At 34.1% G+C, this 15,527-nt stretch overlaps 1 protein-coding gene across 1 annotated transcript; it reads left to right on the top strand.

The window, feature by feature from the left end:
* Nucleotides 1-740: 740 nt before the first annotated feature.
* LOC124827232 (E3 ubiquitin-protein ligase BRE1-like 2) lies at nt 741-13,324 on the top strand. The gene is made up of 20 exons (XM_088093967.1): nt 741-760; nt 869-983; nt 1,804-1,965; nt 2,153-2,246; nt 2,321-2,551; nt 2,690-2,857; nt 4,279-4,472; nt 4,565-4,648; nt 4,756-4,875; nt 4,985-5,171; nt 5,254-5,414; nt 6,494-6,565; nt 6,904-6,980; nt 10,416-10,607; nt 11,088-11,160; nt 11,273-11,359; nt 11,976-12,113; nt 12,255-12,457; nt 12,684-12,846; nt 13,033-13,324. Exons 2-20 carry the CDS (start codon nt 876-878, stop codon nt 13,162-13,164), a joined length of 2,646 nt encoding a protein of 881 aa, XP_087950093.1. The 5' UTR covers nt 741-760; nt 869-875; the 3' UTR covers nt 13,165-13,324.
* Nucleotides 13,325-15,527: the final 2,203 nt, after the last annotated feature.

Genomic DNA, 15,527 nt, shown 5'->3' with positions numbered 1-15,527 from the left:
TATCACAACTTGTTTGGACATCTTGTAGTCCAATAACTAAATTGCAAAATAATTTTACTATTAATAGACAACATTAAATACAAGGCTTCTTACATAAAATATCAAATTTTATAGTAGAAATTTATTACATAAAATATCAAAATTTTATAAGATTTCGAGTTTTTGTACTTTTTTTTAGCTGCTATGTAAAATACCTATGAAAAATTCCCTATCAAACTATAATATCATTACATTTTCAAATTATAACAATTTTTTAATTATTATAAATATATATTTTAATATATAACTTAACAATTATATTTATTATTATGCTTTTCAAATTGACACTTTTTTTTTATCATTCATCCAAACAGAGTTAAAACATGAAGTTACTTTAAAATGGTTGATAATAGGCATGAACTTTGATTTTAGTTTTTATGAAAAATAGTTTTTTATTTTTCAAAAATTTAAATTACTATATTGATTTAAACGTGATTTTTTTTAACTCAATAACTAGTGTGATGTGATATTAAGAAAAACATAATAAATTTTAATTTTAGAGTAATCAAAAACATTTTTTTATGGAAACCAAAATAAAAAATATCAGTATTAAAAGTATATTTAAGCTTAATTTAAAATATATTTAGATAAAATTATAAGTACATAAAATTAAATACTATTTTATAAATGAAAATGGTCAATTGCTATTTACAAATATAAAAAATGCAGAAAGTGGTTCCACTGCACATCACCCTAAACTTGAGTAAATGTGTTTTCTCTGGTGTGCTGTGTGACTCCATTTCTTTTGTTTATCATTGAGAACTCTGAAGAATTGAGCAAGTTTTGATCTGGATTCCTAATGCTGTGGTCGTTTTGTTAAAAATTTCAGAATCTCAATGGAAAACTCAGACCACGACGAACCCGAGAAGAAGAGGCCTCATCTCACCTCTGTTTCTTCTCGCACATCTAGAAACTCCATCAACTCTCCTACCACCAACAAAACTGTAAGCCCTTTTTCTCTCGCTATATGTTTTTGTTGTGCATCCATGTGTTCATATATATGTTGCTTTTCACCTCTTTCATTACACTATTGTGCTCTGTTGATGATCCGGTTCTGAATTTTTGTAGAGTTTGCTTTGAATTTGGTGTATAATTGCATTCTTTGAACTGCTTGGTATTGTGGACACAGAATGAATTGTTTCTTTTAATCTGGGTGGATGGAATTTTGGATAAAGTTTTGATTTTTATGACAAGGGGGTAACAGTGAGATTGTGCTTATTGTCAACTTAGTAAAGTCCATTAACGAACTTAGCTTCTTAAGATAATTATTGGTGATACTTTTTTACTAGTTATAGGAAAAGTACATGATGTATGCTGTAAACAAAAAAGAAAAAGGTAGTGAGAAAGAGAATCAAAATATCTGTAGTAAGTTTTAAACTAATCTCGTGACAGTTGAGAATTCTAATTTATGCATATATCATTCTAAAAGAGAATTACAAACGAAAAAAATTGGTGTGGTTACTAAGGGGTTTAGCTCACTTCATTGAGCAGTGTGTGTGGGCTGCCAAGAGGGGAGTAATTAGCAAGGGTGACTTTGATGTCTTGTGATTGTTGATGTTTTCATGACACTGAGAGCCTTTCATTTAGAAGAGTCAGGCAAGGGTTTTTATGAGCATTGAGATGCTTAACTAGATTCAGGTAAAAAAAATGTTTGGTTTCTTGTTTATCATGCAATTACTCTTTCTGTGTGGCATCAAGATTCTTTTTCAATGTTAGTTGTTCAATAGTTTTACTTGTGTAACGCCGGATGGTATGCTCCCCCAGGCTGATGCAGGAGTCTTACAGTTTCAGAATCAGCAGCTTGTTCAACAGATCGACGTCCAGAAACATGCTTTGCATGGCCTTGAAGAAAAAATTAGAGAATTAAAAGGAAAGCAAAGTTCTTATGATGACTTGTTAATTGCTTTGAACCAACTCTGGACTCAGGTTATTCTTTATCATCATGCTCTGGTTTCTTTCACCCTCCGTTGAGTTTAGTGTTCTCCTCTCTTGAAAATAGCACTACCATATATAGAGTATGCCCGGGATGTCATTGGATGGCAGGCAATGCACTTTTTCTCATATTCCTGTAGGATAATATGCTATCTGGCTTAATTTTCTTATGTCTTTCTAGTTGGTTGACGATATGATTCTTCTTGGAATACAAGCTGGGAGAGGCAAAGGCAAAGACAAGTTGCGGTATTTGACTGACATTGAAAATCCTGAAGGTATATACACACCTACAAGTACTCTTTTCTTAGTGTAAAGGTAATTAAATAGACTGACTTGACTTACTCTCTAGGTTCACTTCCTTTGTGTCCTGCTGAGGATATATTTCTATGTAGATTAATCCAGAAAGATTCCATTAAAGGAATCAGTGATGATGAGATCACTGGTTATGTTGAGGAGGCCCTTGGTTTGCGTCAATCATCTACAATGGAGTTGTTGAAACTCCTAAAAGATATTATTGATGATCAGATGGAAAGATCAGACGGTATAGCTCAGCTTTTGGACGGAGATATATCTTCAGAAGGTAAAAAATATGATATGCAATCCTGTTGTTGAAGCATATAGTTTTTGTTTAAAATATTTTTATATCATATATCAGTGTTGTAGAATAGTTAGAAAATATTTATACAAATGACCTGTTGTTACTCATTCTGGTTTGCAGATGCTATAACCCTAATGACTAAGATTGATGATATGATGAAAGAGGAGGCAAATAATTTGCAAGAAGTGATTGATACTCTCCATGCAAAGCATAAAGAGTATACTGTTGGTATTCAAAATTTTATCAATGAGTGCTTACAAGAAAAATCTGATATTAAACATCTAGCAGGTCTGTAAAATGTTCTTTTTTTTCTTTTTCTTTTAAATTAGTTATTGTGAACTTTAGAAATAAAAAAATGTGAAATTTAATGAACTTGATTATCATATGCTATGGTTTAAATGGATTGCAACATGGTTTAATAGAAGAAGATTTCCTCGTATTTAATAGTCCTTTTTTTTCTGTTAAAGTGGTAATATTATATGTTGTATGAATAAATCTCCCATTTGATCCCCAAATATGTATCATTCATTTAGACTGAATTTATGTAATAATCCTTCTAGAAATGAATTGAATGTTTTGAAAAAATTTCAAGGACCAAATGGGGCCTTGCTCCAAAATTTTTGGAGCTTCTCTTACTGGAAAATTGTTTTTGAATGTCTTGCACACATTATTCTTCTCTTATTGCTTTGGTAATTGATTAGCTTTTTGTTTGAAAATTATTTTCGTTTTGTAACTCTTTCTTTATAGATGAACGTGCTTAAAAGGTTAAGCTAAAGTTAAATTAGGAAATCTTTTATTCAGTCTATATGATGCTATGTAAAAGAATGCATAGTACTTTGATTAGACCAGCAATCTTCCTAAGCGATAGTCATTAAAAGTTGAAAAGTCAATCAAGCTACGTAGTTTGGAATGAGCTGATCTTGTTTTATCCAATTGAAAAATGGAAGAAAATTTGTTAGTGCGGAATGAAACATTTTTAAGAAATTAATATGATTTATAGTTGGATTATTTTATTGGAAAATTATAATATTGAAATTTCTTGTTTTGCAAAATTATAAAATAGGTATTGATTTGATTTTGAAATCCTATTGATTTTAGATTTGTATAAATCCTTCATCCAATTTGGTTGATTTGGGTGGATATGTTTTTATTTTAGTTTTAATTGTTGGATATACCAATTCATGTGCACGTTTTAAGGTTGGTGAATAGAAGAACAACTACTTAAAAAAGTTGACTTAGGTCATGACGCTCCCACCAATTGAGGCTTGGGGGGTTGATGTACTTGCCCTACTAGTGGATAGGCTAGTTGGAGGGTTTGAACCTATGGCTGATCACAAGGCAGCAACCTTACCATTATGCCAAGGCTTGCTTGTAAGCTTTTCTGAAATTCAAATATAATTTAGAAATAACAACATCCTCAGAAGAGGACGATGGTTCTTTTGTCCTGTGCTTAGGAGGGAGAGAATTTTAGTTATGCAGTTGCATAATTCAATAATGTTGGAAAATTATAAAGAGTTAGATTACAGTGTTTTAATTGGTCTGGTTAAAATTAATCAGGAATCGATATGACCAGAATTAATGTCCTTAGATTTATGCAGAGATTTTATGCGTACTTTTAGAAATCATAGAAGGAGAACTGTGATTGCTTTTATTTTTTGGCTGATTGCTTTTCATAATCATCACTAGAGTTTTTCTTGTCTTATGTAAAGGTGAGCTTGATGAGATTGTGGCTGAACTTGAAGAGAGTAGAAGAAAACTAGTCAATTTGGAAATGCAAAAGGATACGTCAATAGGGATGAATTCTCCCAATGCAGATGCAGTAAATGGAAATCTGTCTCCTGAAAACATTGCGGACAGGACCATGGGTTTGCGTGAGTTGAAGGATTCAATTGAAGAAGCAAAGGTTTTGCTCACGTGATTTTCTTTCCCTGAATCTGTAATTCCTTTGTCCTTGTTCTTTATCTAAAGAAGATATATGATTGCATAATATCATAGATTGTGGATGCTGATCGTATCTCTGAGCTCCAAGAGGCACAGGAAGACAATCAGACCTTGACAAAGCAATTCCAAGATCTTCAGGTTTGTAAGTTTGGATTATCTAGTATGATCATATTTTCTCGAATTGTTGAGATCAGTTCGTTATAGAATCCCATGTAAAAGTTAGTTTCATCTATATTTATTTCCAGAATGAACTGAAAGATGATAAGTACATACGCAGTTCACGAATATACTCTTTAGCTAATGATCAACTTCAACATTGGACATCTGAATTGACGCGGTATAAAACATTGGTAGAATCTCTGCAGGTTAACAGTGCTTTCCTTTTTTTTTTTTTCCTTTAGTTGTATTACAGTTTGGTTTTAATTTCATATTTGCGGTTTCCTCTTTTACAATTTCTTTTAAATGTTATTTTAGGCTGGCAGTGTTCATATTGCAAAATGGGAGAATGAACAAAATTTGAAATTGGAGTCTGCTGATTCTGCAAGGCAGCTCCTTGACAATTCTGATCATAGGATTGATGACCTAGAGCACCAGTTGCAGAAGTGTATTATTGAAAAGAATGATCTTGAAATTAAAATGGAAGAAGCTAAACAGGATGCTGGTCAGCCTTTAACTTGTTTTGTGTTAGAATTGTGCTGGATGTGATTTGATCGCTCAGTTTCTTACAGTGTTATATATTTCAGGGAGAAAAGATATCAAATCTGAGTTTCGTGTCATGGCTTCAGCTTTATCTAAAGAAATGGGAATGATGGAAGCTCAATTAAAGCGATGGAAAGATGCAGCTCACGAGGCTGTATCATTACGGGAGAAAGCACATTCACTAAGAGAAGTATTGAACGTGAAGGTTGTTGCACAAACTCATTTGATATTAATATAATTTGCCATTTCATTTTCTTTCCCACCCACTTTGTGACAAGTCTTCCAAATAAATTTATCTAGTTAGATTGAATCTACAATGTTCTCTGCTTTGTCACTTACAAGGAATTTGGGTTTCACAAGAGCATGTCTTTTAGCTGACTTAATTTTTGTTGTTAAATGTAAAGAAATGATTCAATCAAATGCTAACCTGGCTTGTTTTTGAAATATTACTCTAGCATACCGGAACAAGTAAAAGGACTTTTAATTCAGTATAAAGTGACATTATTGAATGCAATAAATATATCCTTCAAAATTGTTAATTGTTCCTATAGACATTGAATTCCAAGTGTCCATTTCTTTGTTTAATGAAGATGATGCAGTTCTGTATGCATGTTAAATTATAGCAAGTCAATGAAAGACTTCTAAATTGATGCAAGTTAACAAAAAAAATACACTTCCATTGCAATAAATCATGGTTACTGGATAAAACACTATGGTTAGTATATGATAGTTTGTGGTTATAAATAAAAATGGAATTTTTTTTTGTGGACTAACCACCTTGAATTTAATGACATAAAATTGTTAGTTGGAAAAATGAAGGAAGAGCATATGGGTGGAGGGTTTTGCCACTTACCACTAGTAGTGTATAGAGTAGTTTACAGTTTTAATCAGTTTAGTACTTAACTAACTAACTACAGTCAGTTAGGGCGAGCTGTAGTCTAGTCAAAATAGGCTGCACAAGAACTTATTTATTATATTTAAATACCTGAATTTTTAGTTTACATAAACCTCTCTCTCCTTTGGCTTAGTTCTACTTTCTTCAAATACAAACAGTATCCACTGTAAATAACTAACTGCAGTCAGTTATGCTGAGCTGTCAGTTAGCTATGCTGAGATGAAGACTAGTCAGCATAGCCTCCATAGCAAGTTACTGGTTCTACATAGATACCTGTATTTTCAGTTTACATGAATCACTCTCTTTCAGCTTAGTTTTACTTTCTTCAACCACATACAAGATATACCTTATTAGCATTAAGGTTGGCTAATTACTTTGTTGTGATGCAGACAAGTGAACTAAAGAGCCTTGCAAACAAATGTGCTGAGCAGGTTTTGGAAATCAGGTCTTTAAAAATGCTGGTAAGTCTGCCTTGGCCTTTAACTTTGTGTCACTCTTGATCTATAGGCATTTTCTTCTTTAATGGCTTTGCTGTATAGCAGTGACTCTTCTCAGTTTTCTTGTTGGGGTTTAAGTTGATTGATGCCACTTACATATTACTTTCTGAATCTAGAGTATGTCTGTGACTGAATCAGATATGATTGCAAATCTTTTCTGTTGTCTTTGATTTGTATCTTGCATGTGCACGATCATCTTTTCTTCCAAAGGTTACATAAAGATATTTTAGTTGTGATTTTAGGGGGATTCTTGATTCTCTAAACTAATTTTCAAATAAATTGATTGTGATATTTTGGTGCAGACTGAAAAGTTACAGAAAGAGAATCAGGAGTTAGAATTTGTTTTGGATATGTATGGCCAGGAGAATTATGATAAAAGGTATGCTGATTTGAATTATTAAAATGGTGGGGTGAGTTTCTTGAGGTTAATTTATGAGGTAGCATTTCTTATAAAGTATATGCTGAGTTTCTGATACATCACAAATGTAGCGATCTTTTTGCACATATTGTTTGCAAATAATATTTGTTAATGCACTTAAGAACCAGTATGTTCATGTATTGCTTAATAGAACACAATTAGTGTTCATGGGTATTAGTGTGTGATGGTTTGCACTCAATATTATCCCATTAACTAAGTCTCCAATTATATCATACCAAGTTATGTGCTGATTGAGTACAGAGACTACCAATGGACTCTTTTATGGTAGTTCCTTGAATCTCCTTGTAAGTTCAATATTTGTCTTACACTACATGTGATATTTGGAAGAAGGCTCTAAGTGTGTATTTTAATGATTTCCAACAACTGTATGATATTATTTTTTTGGTTTAGCCACCCTCTAGAATCCAAACTATATTCCGATACTTCTAGCATGGAACCCCATACCTCGCAATTGGATTTTAACATAGTGGATCCCAAATAAGCTCAGAATCTTCTGTGTTCTCTATCTCTATATTCATTATTCATGTATCCTTTGTACAGTTTAATCAACGGAGGCAATATCCCAAATAAGTCCGTAATTTTCCTTTGGTCCTAAGTGTTTCCATTCATGGTGTGCAACTTGTTAAGCTTTTACTGTTACTTGAGATTGAAAAGAAATAATTCTTGAGGGCTTGATTGATCCCTCTCATAATCTTCTATTTATAAAAATAAATTGATACAAGATTACATGATAAGTAGGGTAACCTTAGACACAATATAATCATGATAGGGTAACCTAGACACAATATAATCATGATAAATAGGATAACCTAGACACAATATAATCATGATAAATAGGGTAACCCTAGACATAATATAATCATGATAAATAGGATAAATATTCTAACACTCCTCCTCAAGCTAGAGCATATAAATTGTATGTGCCAAGCTTGGAATAAATAAACTCAGTCCAACAAAATCAACTTGTCTAAAATGTCGAGGCAATAGACGTGGTAACTCTGACTTCGAATAAGATGTACATATGCTTCAGAACATCAAGAGAGAATGTCTATAAACCAAATTGGACTCACAAACCAGCGTAACCAAAGAGACTCTTCATAAGCTTATGGAGAATAATATTGGACAACCACGAAACTTCATCTAGCACCATGAACCTTTAAGTAGGATGACTTTGACAAAGTTGATTTCCATCAAAAGTGAATGATGAGTGGTAGACAACGACAAACTGCAGAGACTGGATTTCCATCCAGTAAGGATGGGCCTGCATGGCTAAAAGCGACAAAAATGCAGGGACTGCTATATCTGATTAGTTGGGGCCTATAGTGGCTGAAAGCGAAAAAAAATGCAGGGACTGCTATCTCTGACTAGTTGGGGCCTGCAGTGGCTGAAAGAGACAAAACTGCAGGGAGTGTCATCTCTGACTAATTGGGGCCTGCAGTGGCTGAAAGCAGGGACTGTCATCTCTGACTAGTTGGGGCCTCTGACTAGTGGCTAGAAACATACTCCCCCTCACTGCAGGGACTAAATTGCCATTACTGACTGATGGGGCCTGCAGTGACTAAATTGCCATCACTAACTGATGGAGCCTGCAGGAACTAAATTGTCATCACTGACTGATGGGGCCTGTAGTGGCTGGAAACATACTCCCCTCACTGCAGGGACTAAATTGCCATTATTGACAGATGGGGCATGCATGGACTAAATTGCCATATGGAGCTTGCAGGGACTAAATTGTCATCACTGACTGATGGGGCCAGTAGTGGCTGGAAGCGACAAAACTACAAGCACTGCCATCACTGACTGACAAGGTGATGGGGCCTGCAGTGGCTGAAAGGACAAAACTGCAGGGACTGTGACTGATGGGGCATGCAGTGGCTGGAAACATATTGCAGTGTTTGGAAACATACTCCCTTCACGACAAACGACGAAAATGACGATGGTGTCGATGACAAATCGTGAAGGTGGAAGATCATAATGGTCTCCTTTATTCATCAAAGCATCCAAAAACATATCTGACCAGGGACTGGTGAAATTGTTTGACTTAGATTCTGAATCTTGCTAGAAATAAACTTCCCTCATGCCATGAGGAACCTTCAACCTGTGACTTTGTTGTTGAAATTCCTTGGTGTTAACGAACTAATAGCACTGACTCTCTTTGGAGACTTGTAAATAAATGACACAAGCTATCAGGAACATCACAACTGCTACAATACGCAAATGCTGAAACAGAGGTATAAGGCTGAAATAGAGTTTTTTTTTTTTATTTGGTCGAGCGACAAACAAGCGCCGAAAGCTTATCGAAGAGAAGTCGTGTGTGACAAGATGAGAATGAGGCAACGACTAGGGATGAGTCGCACTCCTCAAGGCGCACAAAACCCCTAACTTCGCCAGAGAAAATGTGACAATGGCGGAGGCGAACTTCGGACAAATGTGGCGTGCATGGCGGCGCCTGGATGAGAGCTAGCCCTCTCGCTCAAGGAGGCGATCCAGATCACTAGTCGTCGGACTAAACTGTGGCAGCAGATGGCAACAGACGACAATAGACGGTGGTCGGCAGCGGACAATGGCGGACGGTGACAAACGGCGTCGGGAACAGAAGTTGATGGTGACAGACTTCTGTGGACAGCTCCTCACAGTGGCAAAACAGGGTTTGATGGACAACGACAAATGGCACCAGACAACGACAAACGACGTCGAACAACTGCAAACGACGCCTAGACAGCAGCAAACTGCGCCGGGACAGCGGCAAACTGCGCCGGGACAGCGGCAAACTGCGCCTGGACAGCGGCAAACGGCACCTGGACAGCGGAAAACGGTGCTTGACAGTTGTGGACAACAACTAAGGTTTGAAGACTGAATATAAATCAGAACGAGACTACTCATTGAAGTATTTCAGAAAAGATGAAATTTTTAAGACCGCCGGTGGCCAGTGCCGCCACCGGCGGCAACAAACACAGAGTAGGAAGAGACTCAGACAACCTGCTCTGATACCAACTTGAGATTGAAAAGAAATAATTCTTGAGGGCTTGATTGATCTCTCTCATAATCTTCTATTTATAAAAATAAATTGATACAAGAGTACATGATAATTAGGGTAGCCTTAGACACAATATAATCATGATAGGGTAACCTAGACACAATATAATCATGATAAATAGGATAACCTAGACACAATATAGTCATGATAAATAGGATAACCCTAGACATAATATAATCATGATAAATAGGGTAAATATTCTAACACTGTTAAATTTAACTTAAGGTAAGTATTTAGTTGTTCGTGGTAACTTGCTACAGAATTTATTTTGCATTGAAATCAAAATTATGTATACTGGGATGATTCGATCTTGATTTTCTGTAAAACTTGGCTATCAGTTATTCAGAGGTTAGAGAATCTGAAAGTAAGGCTCACTCTCAAGCTGAAATACTAAAAAATGCTTTGGATGAGCATAGCCTAGAGTTGAGAGTAAAAGCTGCTAATGAAGCTGAAGCTGCTTGTGAACAAAGGCTTTCTGCCGCTGAAGCTGAAATAGAGGACTTGAGGGCCAAGCTGGATACGTCTGAGAGGTTGGTCTTTAGGTGTACTTCTGTATTGAGTATGGCTTTGCTTAATCGACAAACTTGTCTATCGATTTTACTTCCCTCACAAACCCATATTTGTGCCTGTTTATTTTGGGAGAGAAATTTGTTGTTATGAAGAGTGGTTCTGATACCTTGTCATTAACCAATTAACCTAAAAGCTCAGGCTGTTAAGATACAACATCCCTTTTATGCTTTATATCTTTGGCATGTACAGTTTTATTGAAATAAAAAATCTATTTTGAAATTTGTTTAACTCAAGAATGTCTTGACAGTTTATTTTTATTTTGTTTTTTTCAGTTGTTTGTTAGAGTGTTCTTTATCAGATAGAAGTCCAATGTGTCCTCTTAGTATTTTCAATTTTTTATATTGACTGTTGTCATATGAATGGAATAAACATTTACAAACTAGCTTGTCTGTTAATATGCTGATACATACCATTTCCATGTTTTATCTGTCCATGTTCAGGGGTATTTTGGAGCTAACTGAGGCTATTAAAGTTAAAGAAGCTGAGGCAGAGGCATATATATCTGAAATTGAGGTTTGCTATCTGACTTTTTCTCCCCCTTCATACTAGATGAACAGAAATAAGTGGATTTGTTTACACTAACTCTCATTTCTTGTGATATAATTATTTGATTGCTATCATGAAGACTATTGGTCAAGCATATGAAGATATGCAGACACAGAACCAAAATCTGTTGGACCAGGTGATTGAGAGGGATGACTATAATATTAAGGTATATCTTATTTTCATCTTCAGTAAACACCATCTCATTATGATCTTCACCGTTTTTCCATGAACAACAGCAATGCATAGGTTATTTTCCTGGCTTTTGCTGTTCTGGTTGATGAAAAATATCTGGTTCGACTTTGTAGCTAATATATTAACTTCTGCTGTTTTGTGTAGAAATATATGTCAATATTTTGAAGAACTGATTATTCATGAATCCACATGTAAAAGTTAGCATCTGGTTAATTTATAGAAAAATCATTTTAAAAGGGTGGACTACTTAAGTGGATTTTATAGATCATGGATATAAGATGGAATCATTATTAGGAAGTTTTTTTTTTTGGAGAACGTGTGAGCAGCATATTCTAGAATCAGCTCTGGATCAACCTAGAAATTTGGGATAATCAATTTTGGGAAAAATCTTAGACAATAATCAATTTTCTCAAACATCGTGAAATTTTGCTGTATGAGAATTGATTTTGGCAGGGATAAAATCTCACTCAAACAAGAACTTTTTTACCCAGAAAGTTGTGCAATTTACTAAATCCTAGTGATATTTGCTCAAATAATTCGACTTTTGGTTAGTGAGATTATGTTTTTATAATATTCTGATTCTAATGCAGCTTGTATCAGATAGCGTGAAGGCAAAACAGGCCTACAACACTCTATTGACCCAGAAACAGGCCTTAGCTAAACAACTTCAACAACTAAATACTTCAATAGAAAATTCAAAAGCGAGGATTGCACATAGTGAAGAACAGGTCCAACTTCCCCCGCTGCCAGACCCCTCCCCCCTCCACTGGTCCCTTTTTTTTTCTAATATATTGGGAAATTATGCTGAACAAGTTTGCTACAGCAGCAGTTGCTTACTGTTTTGTTAAACAATATTTTGAATCCTGCAGATGAAAACCATTCTATCTGAAGCCATTAAGTGTAATCAAGAAGAAAAACACCTTGCGGTCACCCTGGAATTTGCAAGGTGGGAATTGGCAGATGCCGAGAAGGAATTGAAGCTGCTCAAGTCTTCTGTTTCCTCTTCAGAGAAAGAGTACGATCAAATTCAGAAAGACACGGAAGCTATTGAAATGGAATTGGAGAGTGAAAGGTATTTTTTCTTTTCAAGGAGGTTGGTCATACATCAAGTCCTGATCAGGGATAGATTTTCAAAGAAAGATTTTACATTGCCACAACTTGCAGATACAATTTCAATTCTAATAATGATCCTCTAGACTCAATAAATTGAGGGATTAGTAAGGTTGGTTAGGGGTTGAATAAACAATGAGTCGCAAAAGTAGTCTTGGAACTTAGGAATCTTGGGATATGTCGTGCAGGAGTTCAAGGAAGAAGCTAGAGGAAGAATTAAGGGAATTGAACAGCCAAATTGCTGAGCTGACTTCTGAAACTGGAGAAACCACAATACAAAAACTTGAAAAAGAAATAAGGATATGCAAGAACATGATCAAGTGTACTGTCTGCACTGATCGTCCTAAGGAGGTAACAACATGCCGACTTATCCAATTTCATTGACTTGTCTAAAAGAAGTGTCATGATTTTTATGAAATAGGGATAATAGCCCAAGTTGATTTGACATATTTTCTTGGACTTACAACTGCACATATGTAGTATCTAAGTTATAATTTACAACAGCAACAAGTAAAAGTTGATGTGTGTATTTGGCAGGTTGTGATTGTCAAATGCTATCATTTGTTCTGCAATCCATGCATTCAGAGAAATCTAGAGCTTCGGCACCGCAAATGTCCTGCATGTGGAACAGCATTTGGACAGAGTGATGTCCGTTTTGTAAAGATATGAGACAGATGTTTAGATAACTTGTAGATAGGAGTTGATTTTATTGTTTTGGTTCCTTGGTTCCTACTGTTTGTCATTGTTACCTTCATTATATAGGTTCAAACAAGCATTCCTACCTCATGAGCAATTAATATATGCATTAGAGAATTCACTTTTTGTTGCACTTTTTTGTGTCACATACTCCTTCCTTTCTCACACGATATAACTTCTCAAACTCCGACATTTTTTTACTGAATTTATACGATTCCAAACCCAGAATACGTTTGAAAGAAAATTAGTTCATTGCAGTCTGACTGAAGAGGCGTTGACCAGCTTTATTTAACCACTTGAAGTATTTTTCTGAGCTACTTTTTACAGAACAAAGCCCTTTTTTCTTTGTTTATACAGGAAGAAGTGTTGACATGTTTTACTACAGTCTAACATATTTTTAATATGCTCTGGCTTAGGAATTAGAATTAGAATTGCTTTTATAATATGCATTGTTGCGTTTCGGAAATAATTACGATTTTTATTCAGAAATGTTTGTTTTGCCAACGTAAAAATTCAAAATTTCCAGGATGTTATATCCGGATACTTTTTTCTGTAAAACGTGTCTTGTCGAAAATAATTTGTTTAAAATACTTTTATAACGTGTAATCAGCGAGCTTTTTAATAAATTCTAGATTTGTATCTATTCACATAAGTATTTTGTATAATATCTAACAAAGTCAGTTTATAACAATTCTCTATTACAAAACACAACTTATTTGTTTTACCATAATAGAATATCTTAACAACTTAATTACATTTATTTTTGTTTATATTTATACAGGGATAGCTTCTTCCTATGTAATATATCATTTAATACCATACAACTATTTACATAATCAATATTTAAGAATAAATAACTAACTAACTATATATATATATATATATATATATATATATATATATATATATATTTATATAATTAAGATAATGTTACATTGATCACAAATATAATAAATATTTTCAAAAAAAAAAACTTATACAAAATAAGATCACCTTAGATTTATACTACAAAACCATCATCATTTGGAATTGTATCCACCACTACGTCATCATTTGCTTACACTATTAAGATAATCATTGTAAACAAAGAGAACACAAACAAAAACAACACAGAAGAAAATGCTAAGCTATGTGCAAAAAAAAATTCATAAAATAGGTATAAAGATGTTAGCATACATAACTCATTCATAACAACAATCATATCACATATAAAGACTCATACTAGACTCAATGATCTGGATACATGTTTTGATATCAGACTTTAGCGAATTATGCACTTGTGGTGGCTTCTACTGCTATGTAGAGTCATTGCTAATGGTTTCACCCTACCACACACAAGGATAGTATATTAACATCTTTAGCCAAAATAAAGCTCCTAGACTAAGACTTCATGTTCCTCTCTCCACATACCTTACCCTTTTCTATCCCATTCGCAAAATAGGACTTTCAACATCACCCTAATGCCGTTGAACGCTATACTAGATATCAAATCTATATTTTGTACTTTTTAAGAAAACTTATACATGTTCAATTGATTAAAGGAATACTTTTTTCTAAGTGAATTAGTTCAAAACAATTTTAAATATTGAAACTTGTACTACTTGACCAATTACTCAGATTATAACTCTTTTAAACACACAAAAATCAAATCCAAACCAATAGGTTCACAAACCAAACATTCCAACAAAAATTATCAATTCATCAAAGTTCACCCTACAACATAGTCATACAATTTTTGAGCCTACCCACAAATCAACGAGACTCAACACACAATTCAATCATTCAATCAATTAACCATACAATCATACAATTCTATATTTCAAGGTATACATATCTTAAAATAAAGCAATTAGCTTCCCTTACATGAGAGACAAACCAAACTGTTCAACAACCCTTAAAACACTTTCAGATACATAAGAAGTCCAACTGCCTCTAAGAACAATACAAACATGTAATCAATAGAGACTCCCATAGAAGACTAAAATACTACATGTGATCTAAGGTGAGTCACATACATAGAGAAAACATATAGACCAAAAAAAGTGGCAAAAAAATCAATTTACTCTATTGAAGAAATTGATCAGACAAAAGTGGAGAGTTTGTCTCAAGAATCACTCTAACAATTTTCAATCTTAAAAAACATGAAGAGAAATTAAGAAAACCTAGAGGAAAGGAAGATAGCTCATGATGAAAGGTTTTTAAAAAGATGATGTTTTTAAATAATAAAACTCAATTATAAAAATTCTATTTATACTTTAAACTTTTGATTTTTAAATAATTGAATAACACTATTTTAAATATAGGGTTAAATATGTTTTTGATCCCTTAACTTTCAG

This window comes from Vigna umbellata, chromosome 1, assembly GCF_029865625.1.
Source record: "Vigna umbellata cultivar VRB3 chromosome 1, Vumbellata_1.0, whole genome shotgun sequence".
Lineage (NCBI taxonomy): Eukaryota > Viridiplantae > Streptophyta > Magnoliopsida > Fabales > Fabaceae > Vigna > Vigna umbellata.
Note: the sequence above shows the minus strand (reverse complement) of the source record. Positions and strands in the feature narration are given on the sequence as shown.

Bases quoted from the DNA above. Each gene is read 5' to 3' on its own strand.
- LOC124827232 (XM_088093967.1), top strand. From the start codon at position 876: ATGGAAAACTCAGACCACGACGAACCCGAGAAGAAGAGGCCTCATCTC. The intron at 2,552-2,689 runs GTAAAAAATATG...TCTGGTTTGCAG, and splicing joins CGGAGATATATCTTCAGAAG to ATGCTATAACCCTAATGACT. The intron at 12,114-12,254 runs GTCCAACTTCCC...TGAATCCTGCAG, and splicing joins TTGCACATAGTGAAGAACAG to ATGAAAACCATTCTATCTGA.